General features: G+C 41.6%; 1 protein-coding gene across 1 annotated transcript; it reads left to right on the top strand.

Annotated features, from left to right (window-relative positions):
* Positions 1–2437: 2437 nt before the first annotated feature.
* LOC130485499 (matrix metalloproteinase-27-like) lies at positions 2438–15170 on the top strand. The gene is made up of 11 exons (XM_056858703.1): positions 2438–2539; positions 5286–5518; positions 7017–7165; positions 7240–7368; positions 8529–8549; positions 9110–9271; positions 10269–10389; positions 11777–11907; positions 12424–12583; positions 14370–14473; positions 15016–15170. Exons 1-11 carry the CDS (start codon positions 2438–2440, stop codon positions 15114–15116), a joined length of 1413 nt encoding a protein of 470 aa, XP_056714681.1. The 3' UTR covers positions 15117–15170.
* The last annotated feature ends 521 nt before the right edge of the window (positions 15171–15691 follow it).

Genomic DNA, 15691 nt, shown 5'->3' with positions numbered 1-15691 from the left:
CCTTGGTCCATCAGTATTGTCTACTCAGACTGGCAGTGGCTCTCGGAGGTCTCAGGTGAAGGTCTTTCACATAACCTACTTGCCTAGCCCCTGGAGATGCCGGGGATTGAACCTGGGACTTTCTGCATGCCAAGCAGAGGTTCTACCACTGAGCCATGGCTCCCTTCAGCAGATACAAGCCAGAATGGAAATCTCTGTCAGAAGGAGAGAGGGGTGTTGCAGAGAAGGAACTCAGGATGCAGAGGTACGATGTGCATTGTAATGAGCTTGATTAGAACAGACGAGAAATGCTTAGGGGCAGATGGCAATTTTCTGCTAGTACTAACTTTCTGCCCCTAAGCATTTCTCCTCCGCTCTAATCAAGCTGGTTATAATGTGCATCATACTTCTGCATCCTGAGTTCCTTCTTTGCAACACCTCCTCCTTCCACCTTCTGACTGGGATATAAGGGCTCAGGAATCTCCATTCCTTCTTGTATCTGATGAAGGAAGCTTTGACTCTCGAAAGCTCATACCCTGAAAAATCTTGTTAGTCTTCCAGGTTCCACTGGACTTGAATCTAGGTCTTCAACTGCAGACAAACACAGCGAACTCGCTGAACTATCTTCATAAAAGAGCTACATGGGGGATCTCACCACATGCAACAATTAAAAACAAACATTGCCTCACAGTGATGAAAGCTGGCCAGAGAGTCGGTACATCTTGCAACAGGCTGTGTTGCAAATGATGAGCTCTGCTCTTCTCATCCTTCCCTGTCCCTTTGAGGTTCTGACTGCCCTCTTCCCCTCATAGTAGTCTAGCACTTTGAGAGCGCTCAGTCCTTACAGCATCTAATGCATCCTGTTGACAATACTGTCTTCCTGGCACATGATTTCTAAAACTTGTTCTGCAAAGTTGCTCCATAAAGGAAGTATCATCCTCCTGTGGTTAATGATGGAAGTTGACACATTCTTGCCTTCTCTGTTTTATCTCTTTTGTTTTATCTATCTTTGTGTCTCTTTGTGTCTCTTCATGCTCTGAGCAAATCAGACGTTCTCATCTGTTCTCCCAGGATAAATTTAAAACAACAACAATAACAACTGGTTAACCCTCCACAATAATAGTAAAACTGCAATGCTTCTTGTTTACTGGGGTTGTCTCCATTTGCCCTTTGGGATGATTTAAGGGGATGCCTTTTAACAATGTTGTTAGCATCTTATGCAATGTACTATGGGCTTTTTCAGATTTTAGACTCCATTCTCCCGCCATAAAATCAACAGCGCGCTCCTATTCAGAGCTACCCCTGTCTAAGTCCATTGCACTGTAACAGTGAAGTCCTAACTCGCAGTCCAGTGGCAGTGCAGAAACCATCAAACATATTCTACTGGAATAAACTGACTTTGTTTTTAAGGGGCTGCTAGGCTCCTGTTTAATTTTGCTACAAAAGACCAAAACAATCCTTTGGAATTAAACATCATATTTAAGACCCTGACCTTCATAGGTGGTCCTCTATCTGCAGTCACAAACAGAAGGCAGGTGCTTGGCCAGCCCAGGACTTAGGAACACCTCAGAGTTGGGATCTTGACTTAATGGAGCCTCCCATCCCATGTGCTTCATGGATGGGGGTAAGATGAATGGAACAGGAAGCCAACAAAATAGAATACTTGCTTCCCCTCAATCTCAGGATTCTCACAGCTTCCAGACAGTTACAGTATCTTCCTCAAGTTAGCCTGCTTTATCACCAAAGACAGATTCTGGGACTTCTGAAGTCTCCTGAGGCAGGTTCTCTCCCAACTAAAATTTTGGAGATGCATATCCTATCTCCACAATCTTGACCACAACCCTGGGGCTGTGTGTCTAAGCACCTTTCACATTCACAGGGATGTCTGTGTTTTCATCTGTAAAATGCTGGAGGCTATGTAAACCGTCTCTGCTCATCTTGAGCCTTCAAATCCCCATGGGCCTGGAGTTGCCAATGACTAAGTTTTGACTTGACGGCACACAATTATTATTGTTGTTGTGTTAACCTAGACCAGCCACGGCGTATCAATGATGTGAATGAGAAGCTCACCTAACAGCTTCCAAATAGGAAGAAATGAGTTCAATGGATACTAGAGGTCCTCACTGCAATATAACTGTTTTTGTTAAAGTGGCAAGAAACTATAGCAAGGAAACAAAATTTCAAAAAGTCAGCCCAGAGAGATTTTTTTAAAAAGAATGTTATTTATTGGCTGTAAAAATGCTTACAAAATCAGGGTTTTGCATTCACTTGTATTATGACAGCTTCCACCGGTGTGTCTGTCTGCTTTTGCTTATTAGAGCATGATCAACTATGAGTCAACCCACAGCTGATTTTATGAAATATAAAACACAAGGAAGCTCAAAAACAGCATTATTTAGAAAGACGAGAGACTTCCTCGCTCATCCCCTCCCTTAATCAAAGAAAGCTCAGGTTTGGGATGAAGAGCCTTCTCTTTTTGTTACTGTCTGTTAGCTTTTCTTATGCATTCCCCATCCATCCAGGAAACAGGAGTGAAGAACAAAAGGCGCAGCTTGTACAGGTAACTGTTGAGAAAGGTTGATTCCTTTTCTGGTGTGTCTGCGTGAGTTTAAGACCAGGGCCTATTTGCCACAGGCAAGGCCAAAGCCTATCGATCTTTCTGGTAACTTTTGCTGGGAAGGGGCAAGAATCTGGTGGCTGACCAGGAACTTTTAATGACTGGTTTTAAGTGTGTGTGTGTGTGTGTGTGTGTGTACTTGTGTCTTGCTTCTAATAGGGATGCCAGGCCATTGGGTGATACTCTCGTAGGGTTGCCAGGTCCCTCTTTGCAACCAGCAGGAGGTTTTTGGGGTGGAGCCTGAGGAGGGCTGGGTGGGATGTCAGTCTGGAGGGGCTGCAGCTAGAAGGTTTCTGCCTGAAGACAATGAAGACATTGACGAAGCGTCTCATTTGGAGATGCAAAACAGTGCTGACATTATTTCCAGGTTTTTGCCTGGATGTGAGATCAGCTTTTCATGCGACATCATCCCCCCCCTTTTTCTCCCATTGGCCTGGAGGCAAGGGCAGATAGGCTGGCCCAGCCAGCAACAGAACATCCACCAGAAGCAGGCAGATGGCACCCCTGCTTCTAAATATTGAGAACTATTGGTGTGTCTAAAAATGGGAGCAGAGATCAATTATTGCACCTTCACCCCATACTCAATAGGCAATTAAACTTCTTACAACCTTCCAGTCTCAGCCACCTGCCATGTGGGTATAACTCTAGTTTGTCTTACTGTGCTTCAGAGAGAATTTCTGAGGAAATTAATTTACCCATAAGAAAGACAACCATGACAGTAAGATGGTCTCCCTCAAAAAGTTTATGCATAAAGCGTTTTTTTTATTAGTGTACATAATTGTAAGGAGCCCCGTGGCACAGAGTGGTAAGCTGCAGTACTGCAGTCCAAGCTCTGCTCACGACCTGAGTTCGATCCCAACGGAAGTCGGTTTCAGGTAGCCGGCTCAAGGTGGACTCAGCCTTCCATTCTTCCAAGGTTGGTAAAATGAGTGCCCAGCTTGCTGGAGGTAAAGGGAAGATGACTGGGGAAAGCACTGGCAAACCACCCCGTAAACAAGGTCTGCCTAGGAAACGTCGGGATGTGACGTCACCTAATGGGTCAGGAATGACACTGTGCTTGCACAGGGGATCTTTACCTTTTTACATAATTATAACTTTCATGTGAATTGAAGATGGCGCTCTATTTTCCTTGACAGTTTGCTTAGTCTTTCTGTCAGGTAACTAGGCTATATTTGAACCAAACTGGAGACTCAAGAATAACTAGTGAAGTGGAGTGTGGTTGCTATGTCAGACTAGGACCAAAGACATCAGGGCCAAATCCCCACTCTGCCCTATATCTCACTAGGTGATCTTGAGCCTTGTTCTTCGTAACCTACCTCTCAAGGCTATCATGAGGATAAAATGAGTGGGAAACTATTTAAGCTGCCATAAATGCCTTTGAGTAAAGGCAGGATAGATTGATAGAGAGATGTAAGCATTGTTGTTATTACCTGACTTGAGTCTTTGAATATAAGGGAAATTAACACGGTGGTCAAAAGGGAGAATTTCTTTAAAACAAAGAAGCCTTAAAAGAGCTGGGTGCTGTTTGCTTTTTGAATACATAGGTGAATTCAACAGGGTTGTAAAATAATAAATGTGAGGAGATCTGTTTTCTCTGTACCAATATTTGTAAAATAACTGTGCCTCGTTCTTCAAAAAAATGCAGGATTCTGAAATCCCAGTGTAGTCCATAGGGTTGCCAGACCCAGGTGGGGACTCTCCTGGAGATTTGGGGATGGAGCCTGGGGAGTTCAGTGGGGTACAATGCCTAAACTCCACCCTCCAACTCAGCCATTTTCTTCAAGGGGAACTGGTCCATGTAGTCTGGAGATGAGCTATAATTCCAGGGGATCTCCAGGTCCCACCTGGAGGTTGGCATCCTTAAGTGCAGAAAATTATAATGGGTTGAATCCAGCAGTGCATGAACTCAAACACAAATTCAGTGCAATTCCTCTCGTGCCAAGCAATAGTGCTAGATCTACTGCAATAGCTACAACTACAATTACATTCCCTGGAAAGGAACACACATAGGAGGGCCTAGACACTGGCCAGATGTGCAGCCCTACCATCTGCCATATTAGGAGATTTAGGAAGATCCCCAGGGTGGAGAGACTTTGCCCGTGTAACACAGGGGAGCTGGAAACCATTGAGCATGTATTTTTTAGATGCCCCCTCTACAAGTCAGCCCACTTCTATATTATTGACCCTTTGATTAGGAAAATGGGCTCTGGTGATGAGGGTGAATGGATCAAAAGGTTTCTACTGGGAGACAGCTCACCAATCACCACCCAGGTCACAAAATACTGTGCAGTAGCAATGAAGCTATGTCGCTTTAATGTACATCCTTAATCTGTGGAAATGTAAAATTGGGTGATTCCTAATTTTGTTGGCCTTGGTTGTAAACATCTACTCTGTACGGTCAGTTTCTGTTTGACCTGTTTTATCTGGCACACTAGCCACAAATAAAATTTATTTATTTATTTGTTTGTTTATTACAATTACTTGCACAAGCTGAAATGCAAATTGGGGTGCAATAAGCCGAACAGTCTACTCAGTCTTTTATTATATTTTCACTTGCCCAAGGACAGTAAGTGCACACAGACATCTTCTACTGGATCCAACAAAAGTTCCTAGGGACGTTTTTCTTGCAGTTACAGAATTCCCCTAGATCCAGTAATTAAGTGTGTACCTTTCTTTTTTTGATAATGAGTACCTAGAACAGTTCTATGAGCTAGAAAATGAACCGAAACCACGAGCCAGGAAAAGCAGCAATTCCTTAGAGGGCAAAATCCGACAAATGCAAGATTTTTTTCGGCTGAATGTGACGGGAAAGGCGGATGATGACACGCTAGCTGTTATGCAACAACCAAGATGCGGTGTGCCGGATATTGGCAGCTTTGTTTTGGCTCTTCCTGGATGGAGTAAAACCAAACTTACATACAGGTAAATCATACGGTGCAAAATGAAATGTGATTTCAAATCAAAGTGCACTGCTCAGAATATATACAGAGTGAGTTTTTTTTTAAAAATGCCCAGAAACATTTTCTTTCTGCTTGTTGTTCATCTGCACAACTATTACACAACCTGAGGAATTAATGGTCAATGTCAGAACGGACCCTGGATGAATTTGGGCAAAGCGGGGTCCTGACCAATGTATGCTTTGGGTATCCGTGATTACTGGGTGCAGGCACAGAATTTAATTCCTCTGGAATGTAAGAACTTGAATATTCCAGCTTTCCATGAGAAATGAAAAAAAGTTTCAGTGAGGAATTTAGTCCTCCCTGTTATAGAGATAAATTGGAAACAAAGTCCTAGGGAACCTAAGTCAGCACGAGGTGACGAAAGAGTGACATTTTGGTATGTCATCACCATTTCCTTTTTTGTTCTTCCCAGAAGTAAAGGAAGCAGACTAACATGCAACATTTGAAGATATATATGCAGTTTGCTTCATTTGCTTGATTTAGCCAGAGTATGAGCGAAAACGCACGGTCGCTTTAGCCTCCTTTATTCCCTGTTTCAGCCAGGATTCAGCTAGGATCGAACGCACGTTCTGCAAAACGCATGCGTTTGATCCTGGCTGAATCCTGGCTGAAACAGGAGGGAATAAAGGAAGTTAAAGTGACCATGCGTTTTTGCCCTTTATCACAATCTGATTGGGAGATACAACTTTCATTTCCTAGAACTCCAAACCTGTTCCCCCACTGACTGAAGTATCCTGCCTGTCACTGTCAGCCACCAGAGCCTGTTCTTTTCTTCACTGTAGGGGAGATCTGGGGTTTTATGTTGCATGTTTTAAGTGCTGATTATTTTAACTGGGAGTTGTAAGCCACCTTGACCTGCAAGCAAAGGCAAGCTATAAACATTTAAATAAATAAATAGCCAGCATGGTGTAGTGGTTAGGAGCGGTGGACTCTAATCTGGGGAACCAGGTTTGATTCCCCGCTCCTCCACAAGAGCGGCAGACTCTAATCTGGTGAACAGGGTTGGTTTCTCCCACTCCCCCCTACCTCACAAGGTGTCTGTTGTGGGGAGAGGAAGGGAAGGTGATTGTAAGCCAGTTTTAGACTCCTTAAAGGTAGAAAAAACCAGGTTATAAAAACCAACTCTTCTTCTTCTTCTTCTTCTACTAAATGCATAAATAAATAAATACATAAATAAATAAATAAATAAATAAATAAATAAATAATAAAAGTTCAAGATATAGCCTGTTTATCAAACGTGGCTACAAACAAGGAATTAGGGTGAATTCCTAGGACAACTTGGACCCTTACTGCTGGTGCCATGGCAAAATGTTGGCTTGACCCTTTACTCCATCCAGCAGATTTTAAAGTGCCTTGAGCAGGACTCTGAGGAGGCGGCATAGAAATATTCTAAATAAATACATTTGGCCCGATAATGATGTTGATAGTGATGAAGGTTTTCCTGCATTTTATTATTCAAGGATCTTGAATTACACACCTGATATGAAAGCAGCTGATGTGGACGCAGCTATTCAAAGGGCGTTCAACATCTGGAGTACTGTAAGTCCTCTGATATTCACGAGGATTCATCAAGGGACAGCAGACATAAATATTGAGTTTGTGACTGGAGGTAATATATTCATATTACAAACGCTATTAGATTAATTAACATCCTGGCTTGACGGTGTCAATTCTTTCCCTCAGCACACGGCCGCTGTCCTCGGCCCTTTTATGGGCCCCAGCAAGCTCTGGCACATGCATTCCCCCCGGGCTATCCTTTCCGTGGAAACGTCCACTTCAATGAGTACTACAACTGGGCTGCTGATTCAGCTAGTAAGTTGGGAGGAAAACTTTTGTCAAAATAATATCTCAATGTGGACTTCATTTTTAAATAAAAGATAGCATGTTTTTTTTTTATATATAAATTTTATTGGGTTTTATGATAAAAAATTTCCATTGCATTAAACAACATCTATAACAGTATCGAATTTCAGTTCTAACCTAAAGTTGTTATAATTCCATATCATATAATAAAAAAGAGAAAAGAAAAAAGAAAAAAAGAAATGGAAAATTTTTTGACTTCCCCATCACCTCTATCTGCCTCTTAATAAAAAGTTCCTCCCGTCATAGGTAATCTAATCTTGATAAAATATCAATACCATATATGAAAAACCATAATCTGTTAGTAAATATAATTATGCTTATTCAATATAAAAAAAAAATCAAAAATCATCCTCTGGATCAGATTAGAAAATATTCTTCCATTCTTCCCAATTTTAACTCATATTCACAATAATGCATTCACGCCCCCCATTCCCCCAAAAACCGAACGTCATTTTCTTCATTTAGAATAGCTGTGAGTTTTGCCATTTCTGCCACTTCAAACATTTTAACAATCCAGTCTTTTTTCTCTGGAGTTTCTAGCCCTTTCCATTTCGCTGCATAAAGCAGTCTCGCAGCTGTTGTGGCATATATCAAAAAAGTTCTTTGTGTTGCTAAGTCGTCTGGAATCATACTCAATAACATCATTTCTGGTGTTTTGGATATATTCTTTTGTAGTATTAATCTCAGTTCGTTATAAATCATGTCCCAGAAGTCTTTGGCTTTGTCACAGGTCCACCACATGTGATAAAAGGAACCAATTTCTTTGTTACATTTCCAACAAGTAGGGGACATCGTTTTATAAATCTTTGCAATTTTCTTGGGTGTTAGATACCAAAAAGATAGCATGTTTTATCACAAAAATGTTTCTGTGCAAAGGCTAACTCAAAGCATTCTATGACCGTGCCTTGATTATGTTAAGAATGCCTTTCCAGGCAGCATATCCTAGAAAATGGCCCTTACCTATTTCATCTGGCTATTTGCTTTCGTGATCACAATGGAGCCACCTAATTCTCATATTGCTTTATGATATATAGATAAAACAATCGCAACACATAATCTTTTTAATAAATTGACATTTTGCAATTTAACGTGGACATTTTTTTTTCCAGTTGATGCACCATATCAACTAAGTAAGTAAATAAGCTACTTGGTAAGTAATTTGTTTAGTATTCCTAATTACTATGTATGGGTGTGAAAGGTGGACAATGAGGAAAGCTGACAGAAAGAAAGTTGATTAATTTGGCATGTATGTTGGAAGAGAGTTTTACGGTCACTGTGAGCCACCAAAAAGATAAATAAGTGGATTCTAGGTGAAATTAAGCCTGAACTCTCCTTAGAAGCTAAAGTGACTAAACTGAGGCTGTCATACTTTGGTTTCATTATGAGAAGATAAGAGTCACTGGAAGACACAACATGAGATGGATTGACTCAATAAAGGAAGCCACCGGCCTCAGTTTGCACAGCCTGAGCCAGTCTGTTAACGATGGGACATTTTGGAGGTCATTAATTCATATGGTTGCCATAAGTTGGAAGTGACTTGATGGCACATAACACACACACAAGTAATTTATTTGTCAAGATAAGAACCTAGAAATAAGCCCAATGGCTTATTTCTCAGTAGCATTTAATTTAGGGATTTGCTTAGAATCAGGCTACCTATCAAACTTATATATATTATTTATGTTTGCAGGATTCAACTTGTTCCTTGTCGCTGCTCATGAGATTGGCCATGCTCTTGGACTTGCACATTCTAGTGACCCAGAAGCATTGATGTTCCCATACTTCAAGTCCACTCTCTCTGTCGACTTCCCTCTCACCCAAGATGATATTAATGGCATTCAAGCAATCTATGGTGAGGAGAAATAAATAAGGTCTAAAAAGAAAGGTTAAGAGCCAGCATGGTGTAGTGGTTAAAGTGTGGTACTAGAATCTGGGAACCCAGGTTCAAATTCTCACTCTGCCATGGAAACTTGCTGGACCTTGGGCCAGTCACACACTCTCAGCCTCGACCCTGGCAAGTATCTGGATGGGAGACCTCCAAGGAATACTAGGGTCACGGATGGTGCTGCTGCATTTGCCTTGTTAGTGGCTTCCTAGAGGCACCTGGTTGGCCACTGTGTGAACAGACTGCTGGACTTGATGGGCCTTGGTCTGATCCAGCAGGGCCTTTCTTATGTTCTTATGCTCTTATGTTCTTATGTCATGATTTGGAGGCAGGCAAAGGCAAGCCACCTCAGAACATCTCTTGCCTTGAAAACTCTATGGGGTCGCCATAATTCAGCTGTGACTTGATAGCAGAAAAAAAAAGGTAACTGAATAACAACCAAGGTTAAATCTTCCTCTTAATTCACTTATTTTTAGGAATGCTCATATATCCAGCAGTTCAGCCACTGGTGAACAGGGAACCTTTTTTTCAAAAGCAAACTATTTATTTTTTCATCCGCCGATTGTTGGCTGTTCGGCAGGCTGTCAGTTCAGTACAATCAGCTTTTCATGCATGCACATTCTCATACTTCCCCACTCCCTATTGCACTGTTGCTCTACTCAGAAAGCAGCTAATTAAATAGACAGGTAAATCAAACACAAATCATGTAAATCAGTCCTCAATAAATGCTGAGTTTTGAAAGAAAAATCCTACCATTCGGTGTTTGGCTAAGTAGTCCTTTAGTGATGTTAAAGGCTGCCGATCTGTTAGGTGGAGTTTTCACCCATGCACACCTGTTCAATATGCATTTGCGTTATTTAGTAGTGAACTAAACAGTCCAAGTGACCAGCTCACATCTGATCATCACAGTCAGATAGTTGAACACATTCAACACAAAATTCACAGCACTCCCTACATATTCTAGGACCTTCACCTAACCCACCAAAGGAGCCAGCCAAACCAACATTGCCTAAGGCCTGTGACCCTAAGATATCATTTGATGCTGTTACTACGCTGAGACGGGAAGTCATGTTCTTAAAGGGCAGGTAAACACAATTGGTTATTTATTATTTTAATTACATTAAATGTGTATTTGCTATGTCTATTAAGGAGGTGTAGGCTGCAGGGAATTCACAGAGATGAGGGTCAGTTGGGGTTTGATTGACCTTTGTATGCTTTAAATTTGGGTTTGTAAGCCACCTTGAGGCACAAAGGAAAAGTGGTGTATAAATATTTAAATAACTAACTAAATAATATATGTGAAGAGTGGAGAATTAAATTTTCCTCGCACCCTGTAATAACAGTAATTCCTACTCTCTCTCTCTTATGATCAGTCTTCCAGAAAAGTACTCACATACCATACAGAAGAGTTTTTCCTCCTAGCAAGTAAATCCCCTGGGGACAGATGACACCATGGGTTGGATCCTGCCAGTTTTTTCACACAATATCGACTAATACCTGTTTTTATTCCAGCCCCATCCTGTGTGACTTTCCCCAGTGCATGTCCCATAATCCCCATCAGAGCCCTTTTCCCCCCTTGATCAGAGGGAATTCCCACTCCTCTCATTCTCACCAATAGTGTCTGTTCCTGTTGTTTACAAAAAAATGTAATACAAATTAAGTTTAAATAATTGTTTTTCCTGTTATTAAATTTCTTTCTTTCCTTCTTTGCTCCTATGACCCATAGGTCCTGAGCAGTAAAGAACTGTTTTTCCTTCTATTAACATAGAGTAAAGTACAATTAGTATAGAAACTACCTTACTGTTACCGGTAATATTATGGTGAGACTGGATAATAGTTGGCAACCATGCCAAAATTTGTGAACCACCGCATGATAGACAGACAGGCCAGTTAGGATTGTCACCCTCCAGGTACTATTACAACTGATCTCCAGCCAATAGAGATCAGTTCACTGGGAGAAAATGACCGCTTTGGCAATTGGACTTCCCTCCTCAAACCCTGCCCTCCTCAGCCTCCGCCCAAAAAATCTCCAGGTATTTCCCAACCCGGAGCTGGCAACCCTAAGGCCAGTGGATAAATATTGTATTTGTATATTGTATTCTGTTCCTGGTTTTCTGCATTCGTAAGCTCAGAACTATGTAAACTTTATTTGACTAATGAGCTTTGCTATCCAGATTACTTATATGAATATTGACCTGCAACCTGAAGTTGGAGGAAAGCTCCTTAAACTGGAGGAAGGCTTTAAATTTTGTGGAGTGCCAGGCCATTCAGATAAATGAGATTCATTGACATGTTTTGCATTCAGCTAGGGATATATTCATGAAAACTGATTGAGAGAACATATGGTCCTAATTAGATTGAGATTGCTGATTTTTCCAGCTCTGTGATTGTAGCATCTGTCTGGTTTTTTAAAAAAATCAATAACAATTTTATTAGTAATTTGTCATGTAAACAATAATACGTTAATTCCAGGCACTACTGGAGAGTATATCCTGATCTCTCTGAAGTTAATTATGAATTAATTTCTACCTTTTGGCCTTCTCTACCATCTGGCACCCAAGCAGCATATGAAAACATGAACGATCGAGTTCTCTTTTTCAAAGGTCAGCCATCTTGAAATTATCCTTGCTTGTACTATTAGAAATAAAGAAGGTTTGAAAGATCAGCTGTGTTTTGGGAGACTTGGAGTTCCTCGGAAACTTATTAGAGTCCTTCAGTGAAAAGATCAGTAATGATGAAGAAACTTTCCTGGAAGACTGCTTCCTCATCATTACTGACATTCCCCTACAATGTGCACCTGGTCATGTTCTGGGGGATACTGTTGGGTGATAGAGATGATGAAGAGTTCCACCAGGTTTTAGGGTGTGGCCCCTAGAATCCCCCCCCCCGATTCCTCTGCAACGTATTATGGCTTGCAACAGATACTCAAAAGAGTCCCTCAGCAGACTAGTCAGTGTGGAAAACATTCCTTGAAAGTAGACATTTGAAAGCCTTTACTCTGGTCGATGAAAACTTTATAATGGATTAGTTCAATCTCCAGTGTAGTAAAGCAGTCTATCTATGCACTACTACATAAAATAAAACCTACTTTCACAAAACACTTTCCCCCCTTTGAATAGATAATCGCTTCTGGGCCCTAAATGGATTACAGATGGAGCCCGGCTACCCCAAAACTATTGACCATTTGGGTTTCCCACAAAACATTAAGAAAATTGATGCTGCTGCTTTTGATGAGGATACTGAGAAAACATATTTCTTTGTTGGTAACCAGTACTGGAGGTAAGGTCTCTGGGAAATGCCTTTTGCAAGATCACAAATGCAGTCAGCACAACATGCTGATGCTGGAATAGTAACTGGACCATCATGATGAATTGCTTGCACATGTCCCCATATAAGCATGGCGGGGGTGGGGGGAACACAGAAATCCATTGAATCATATAGGGATCCTGAACCTTACAGAGATCCGCTGTGTTTAAGTCTCATGCCCTTACACAGGGATTGTGGTGTTTGTGCCCTGAGAAGCTTTGAGAAGGATGTTGGTATGTGTCCTACCACTCTGCTCAGCAATGGATGAAGCTTTCTTCCAGCCTAAGGAGCTTTCCTCCAATTTCATTGGCTTTTTTTGCTGGAGGAAGAGATACTTAATATGGGGGGAAATTACAGAGGAGTCATGTAGCCCCTTGAAGACTAACAAAATTATTTTCAGCATAAGCTTTCATGAGTCAGAGCTCACTTTTTCAGATGAATGAAATGTACAGCCATTGGGCCTAATTTTATATAAGTGGGGCAGTGAGGTGCTACAAAGAGAGGCCAGTGCAAAGCAAGATCCCACTGAAGGAGTCATCCATTCAAACTATGTGGCTGGGAGACACAAAGCTCCTTAGGCTAGAAGAACCCCTCAAACTTTGCTGAGCAGAGTGGCCAACATATTTATTTGCAGGAAAGCACAACACACTCTGTAATCTGGAACTAATGTATGTCCATTTCCGAAACAAATGTCACAATTAGGGGTGTGCCCCATTTTTTGTGTATTTTTTCGGATTTGGGTTTAATAGACCCAAACCTTTTTGGAAAATCCAAAAAAAGCCAAATTCCCACACTGATATGGGTTTCCCCCCAGCTTTTTTAGAATATCTGAAAAATTTTGGGTCTATTAAACCCTATGGGAAAGCTTTGTGGGGTTCTGGGGGCGGTTTTGTAACGTGGCGCCACTAAATTTGCAGTATAGCTGCAGGTGACCCTCCTTAGAAGAACCTCTGAGTTTGGCAAAGATTGGCTCAGGGGATCTAATTTTATGTTGCCTCATTTTTTCTCCATTGAAAACCATGGAGAATGGATGGGGCACCCCGTTTGAAGGCCTATAACATTGGATCCCCTGGCCCAATCTTCACCAACCTTGGAGGATCTTGTAAGGGGAGTCACCTGCAGCTACCCAGCAAATTTGGTGACTCTACCTCAAAATACAGCCTCCCCAAAGCCCTGCAAAAATTTCCCTAGGGTATAATGGACCTGAAAAAGCCACCAAAAAAATAAAAAATAAAATCAGCTTTTTTAAGGTTTGCCTTCTTGGCTCCATTGAAATAGTGCCTCTTTTTCAGTTCAGCATATCTGAATGCACACCCCTACCAGCTGTACTTAAAAGTCATTTGCATCGTTTAGATATGCATTGGCATGATGAAGTAGAATGACTTTTTTTTTGAAAAGTGGGTTATGTTTCTAGATGCGTTGATGCAGTTTCAACCATCTGCGTTTATGGGAGGCATGATTTTTTAAATCCTACATGCTAGCCCTGAATGCAGTATAATGATAATAGTATACACACCATTGGCCTGATTTCCCCAGGTGAGGATAGGTCAAAAAATTCCTGTGATGTCTCCATTTTATTCCCCCTGTGGAGGCAAAACATGAGCAAGGCCTAAAAGATGCTGAAATTTCCCAAATGTCATAAGATGTATCTTCCATTAGAAGTGTTCAGGATGATGTGCTAAACTCATAAGTTAAAAAAGTATCTGCATATTCAGTGCCTGATGGGAAGGAATTCATCTCATCACATTATGTCATTCAGGTTTGATGAAAACAGTCAATCCATGGACAAGGGGTATCCAAGAAAAACAAGAGAAGATTTTCCTGGGATTGGCCCAAAGGTTGATGCTGCTTTTCAGCATAATGGTGAGGGCAAAGGGAGTTTTCTCCATAAAGTTACACTTCTCAGGGAATTGAAGCACAGAATCGCAAGATCATTCCCCCTGCCCCAGCTCACAACAACTAAGTTATTGCTTTGGTAGTAAGATCCATGTCCTCTGAAAAGACCCCACATGTGATGGATTGGGTTGCCAGGTCCCTCTTCACCATCGGTGGGAGGTTTTTGGAGCAGAGCCTGAGGAGGGCAGGGTTTGGGGAGGGACTTCAATGCCATACAGTCCAATTGCCAAGGTTGCCATTTTGGCTCATACCTCTGGGCATAGCCAGGCCTTAAATACCTGCAGCAGAAGAGAAACAAATTCAGCTAGATGTTCTTCAGCTGCTTCCAGCCAGTTAGCAGGATCTTTTCCCCTTCCTCCCTTGCTAGCACTGGAGACGGGATCTTGCCTACATAAGTTCCTGATGAAAGAGATTCCCAAAAGTGCTTTCGGGAGGACAACACAGGAACATGGGCTGTCCTGTTTGACAATGATCCTCAGATTTAACTATCTTCTTCCTTTTCTTTTCAGGATTCTTCTATTTTTTCTATAGGTCAAAGCAGTGGGAGTTTGACCTCAAGGATAAACGGGTGATTCGTGTAATGAAGAGCAACAGCTGGCTTAATTGTTAGCATTAAACAACTCAGTATTTAGTAAGCAAAGAAAAGTATCCCAACTGTATATTTTCAGGGCACCTATCTAATGTACTGTAGCTGAAAAATAAAATGCTTCTAAAATACCGATATCAGTAATTTTTTTTTAATATATTCAGAATAAAACTCATGTGAAACCAACAGATTTGTCTGTCATTCTTGCTCGGTTCCCTTCCTTACTACAGCATAACCTTTTTGGGTGGTCAAAGGGGACCCTTTTTCTCTTTTTTATCAGCAAATAAGCTGACTGGATCCACCTCACCGTATCTAATAGTAAACCAGCTGCATTCCATATGGATGATAAAAGTCACACAACAAGCCACCATGCCTCCAGTCCTAGCTGGATATCTCCTGCTATTACAACTGGTCTCCAGCTGACAGAGATCAGTTCACCTGGAAAAAATAGCCGCTTTGGCAATTGGACTGTATGGCACTGAAGTCCCTCCCCTCCCCAAACCCCGCCCCAAAAACCTCCCACCGGTTACAAAGAGGGACCTGGCAACCCTATACCAATAGACAAGGAAGGGAACTCTACATACTCAGAGGACTCCCCA

This window comes from Euleptes europaea, chromosome 12 (genome assembly GCF_029931775.1).
Source record: "Euleptes europaea isolate rEulEur1 chromosome 12, rEulEur1.hap1, whole genome shotgun sequence".
Lineage (NCBI taxonomy): Eukaryota > Metazoa > Chordata > Lepidosauria > Squamata > Sphaerodactylidae > Euleptes > Euleptes europaea.
The sequence above is the reverse complement of the archived record's forward strand: the minus strand, read 5'-3'. Positions and strand labels throughout refer to the sequence as shown.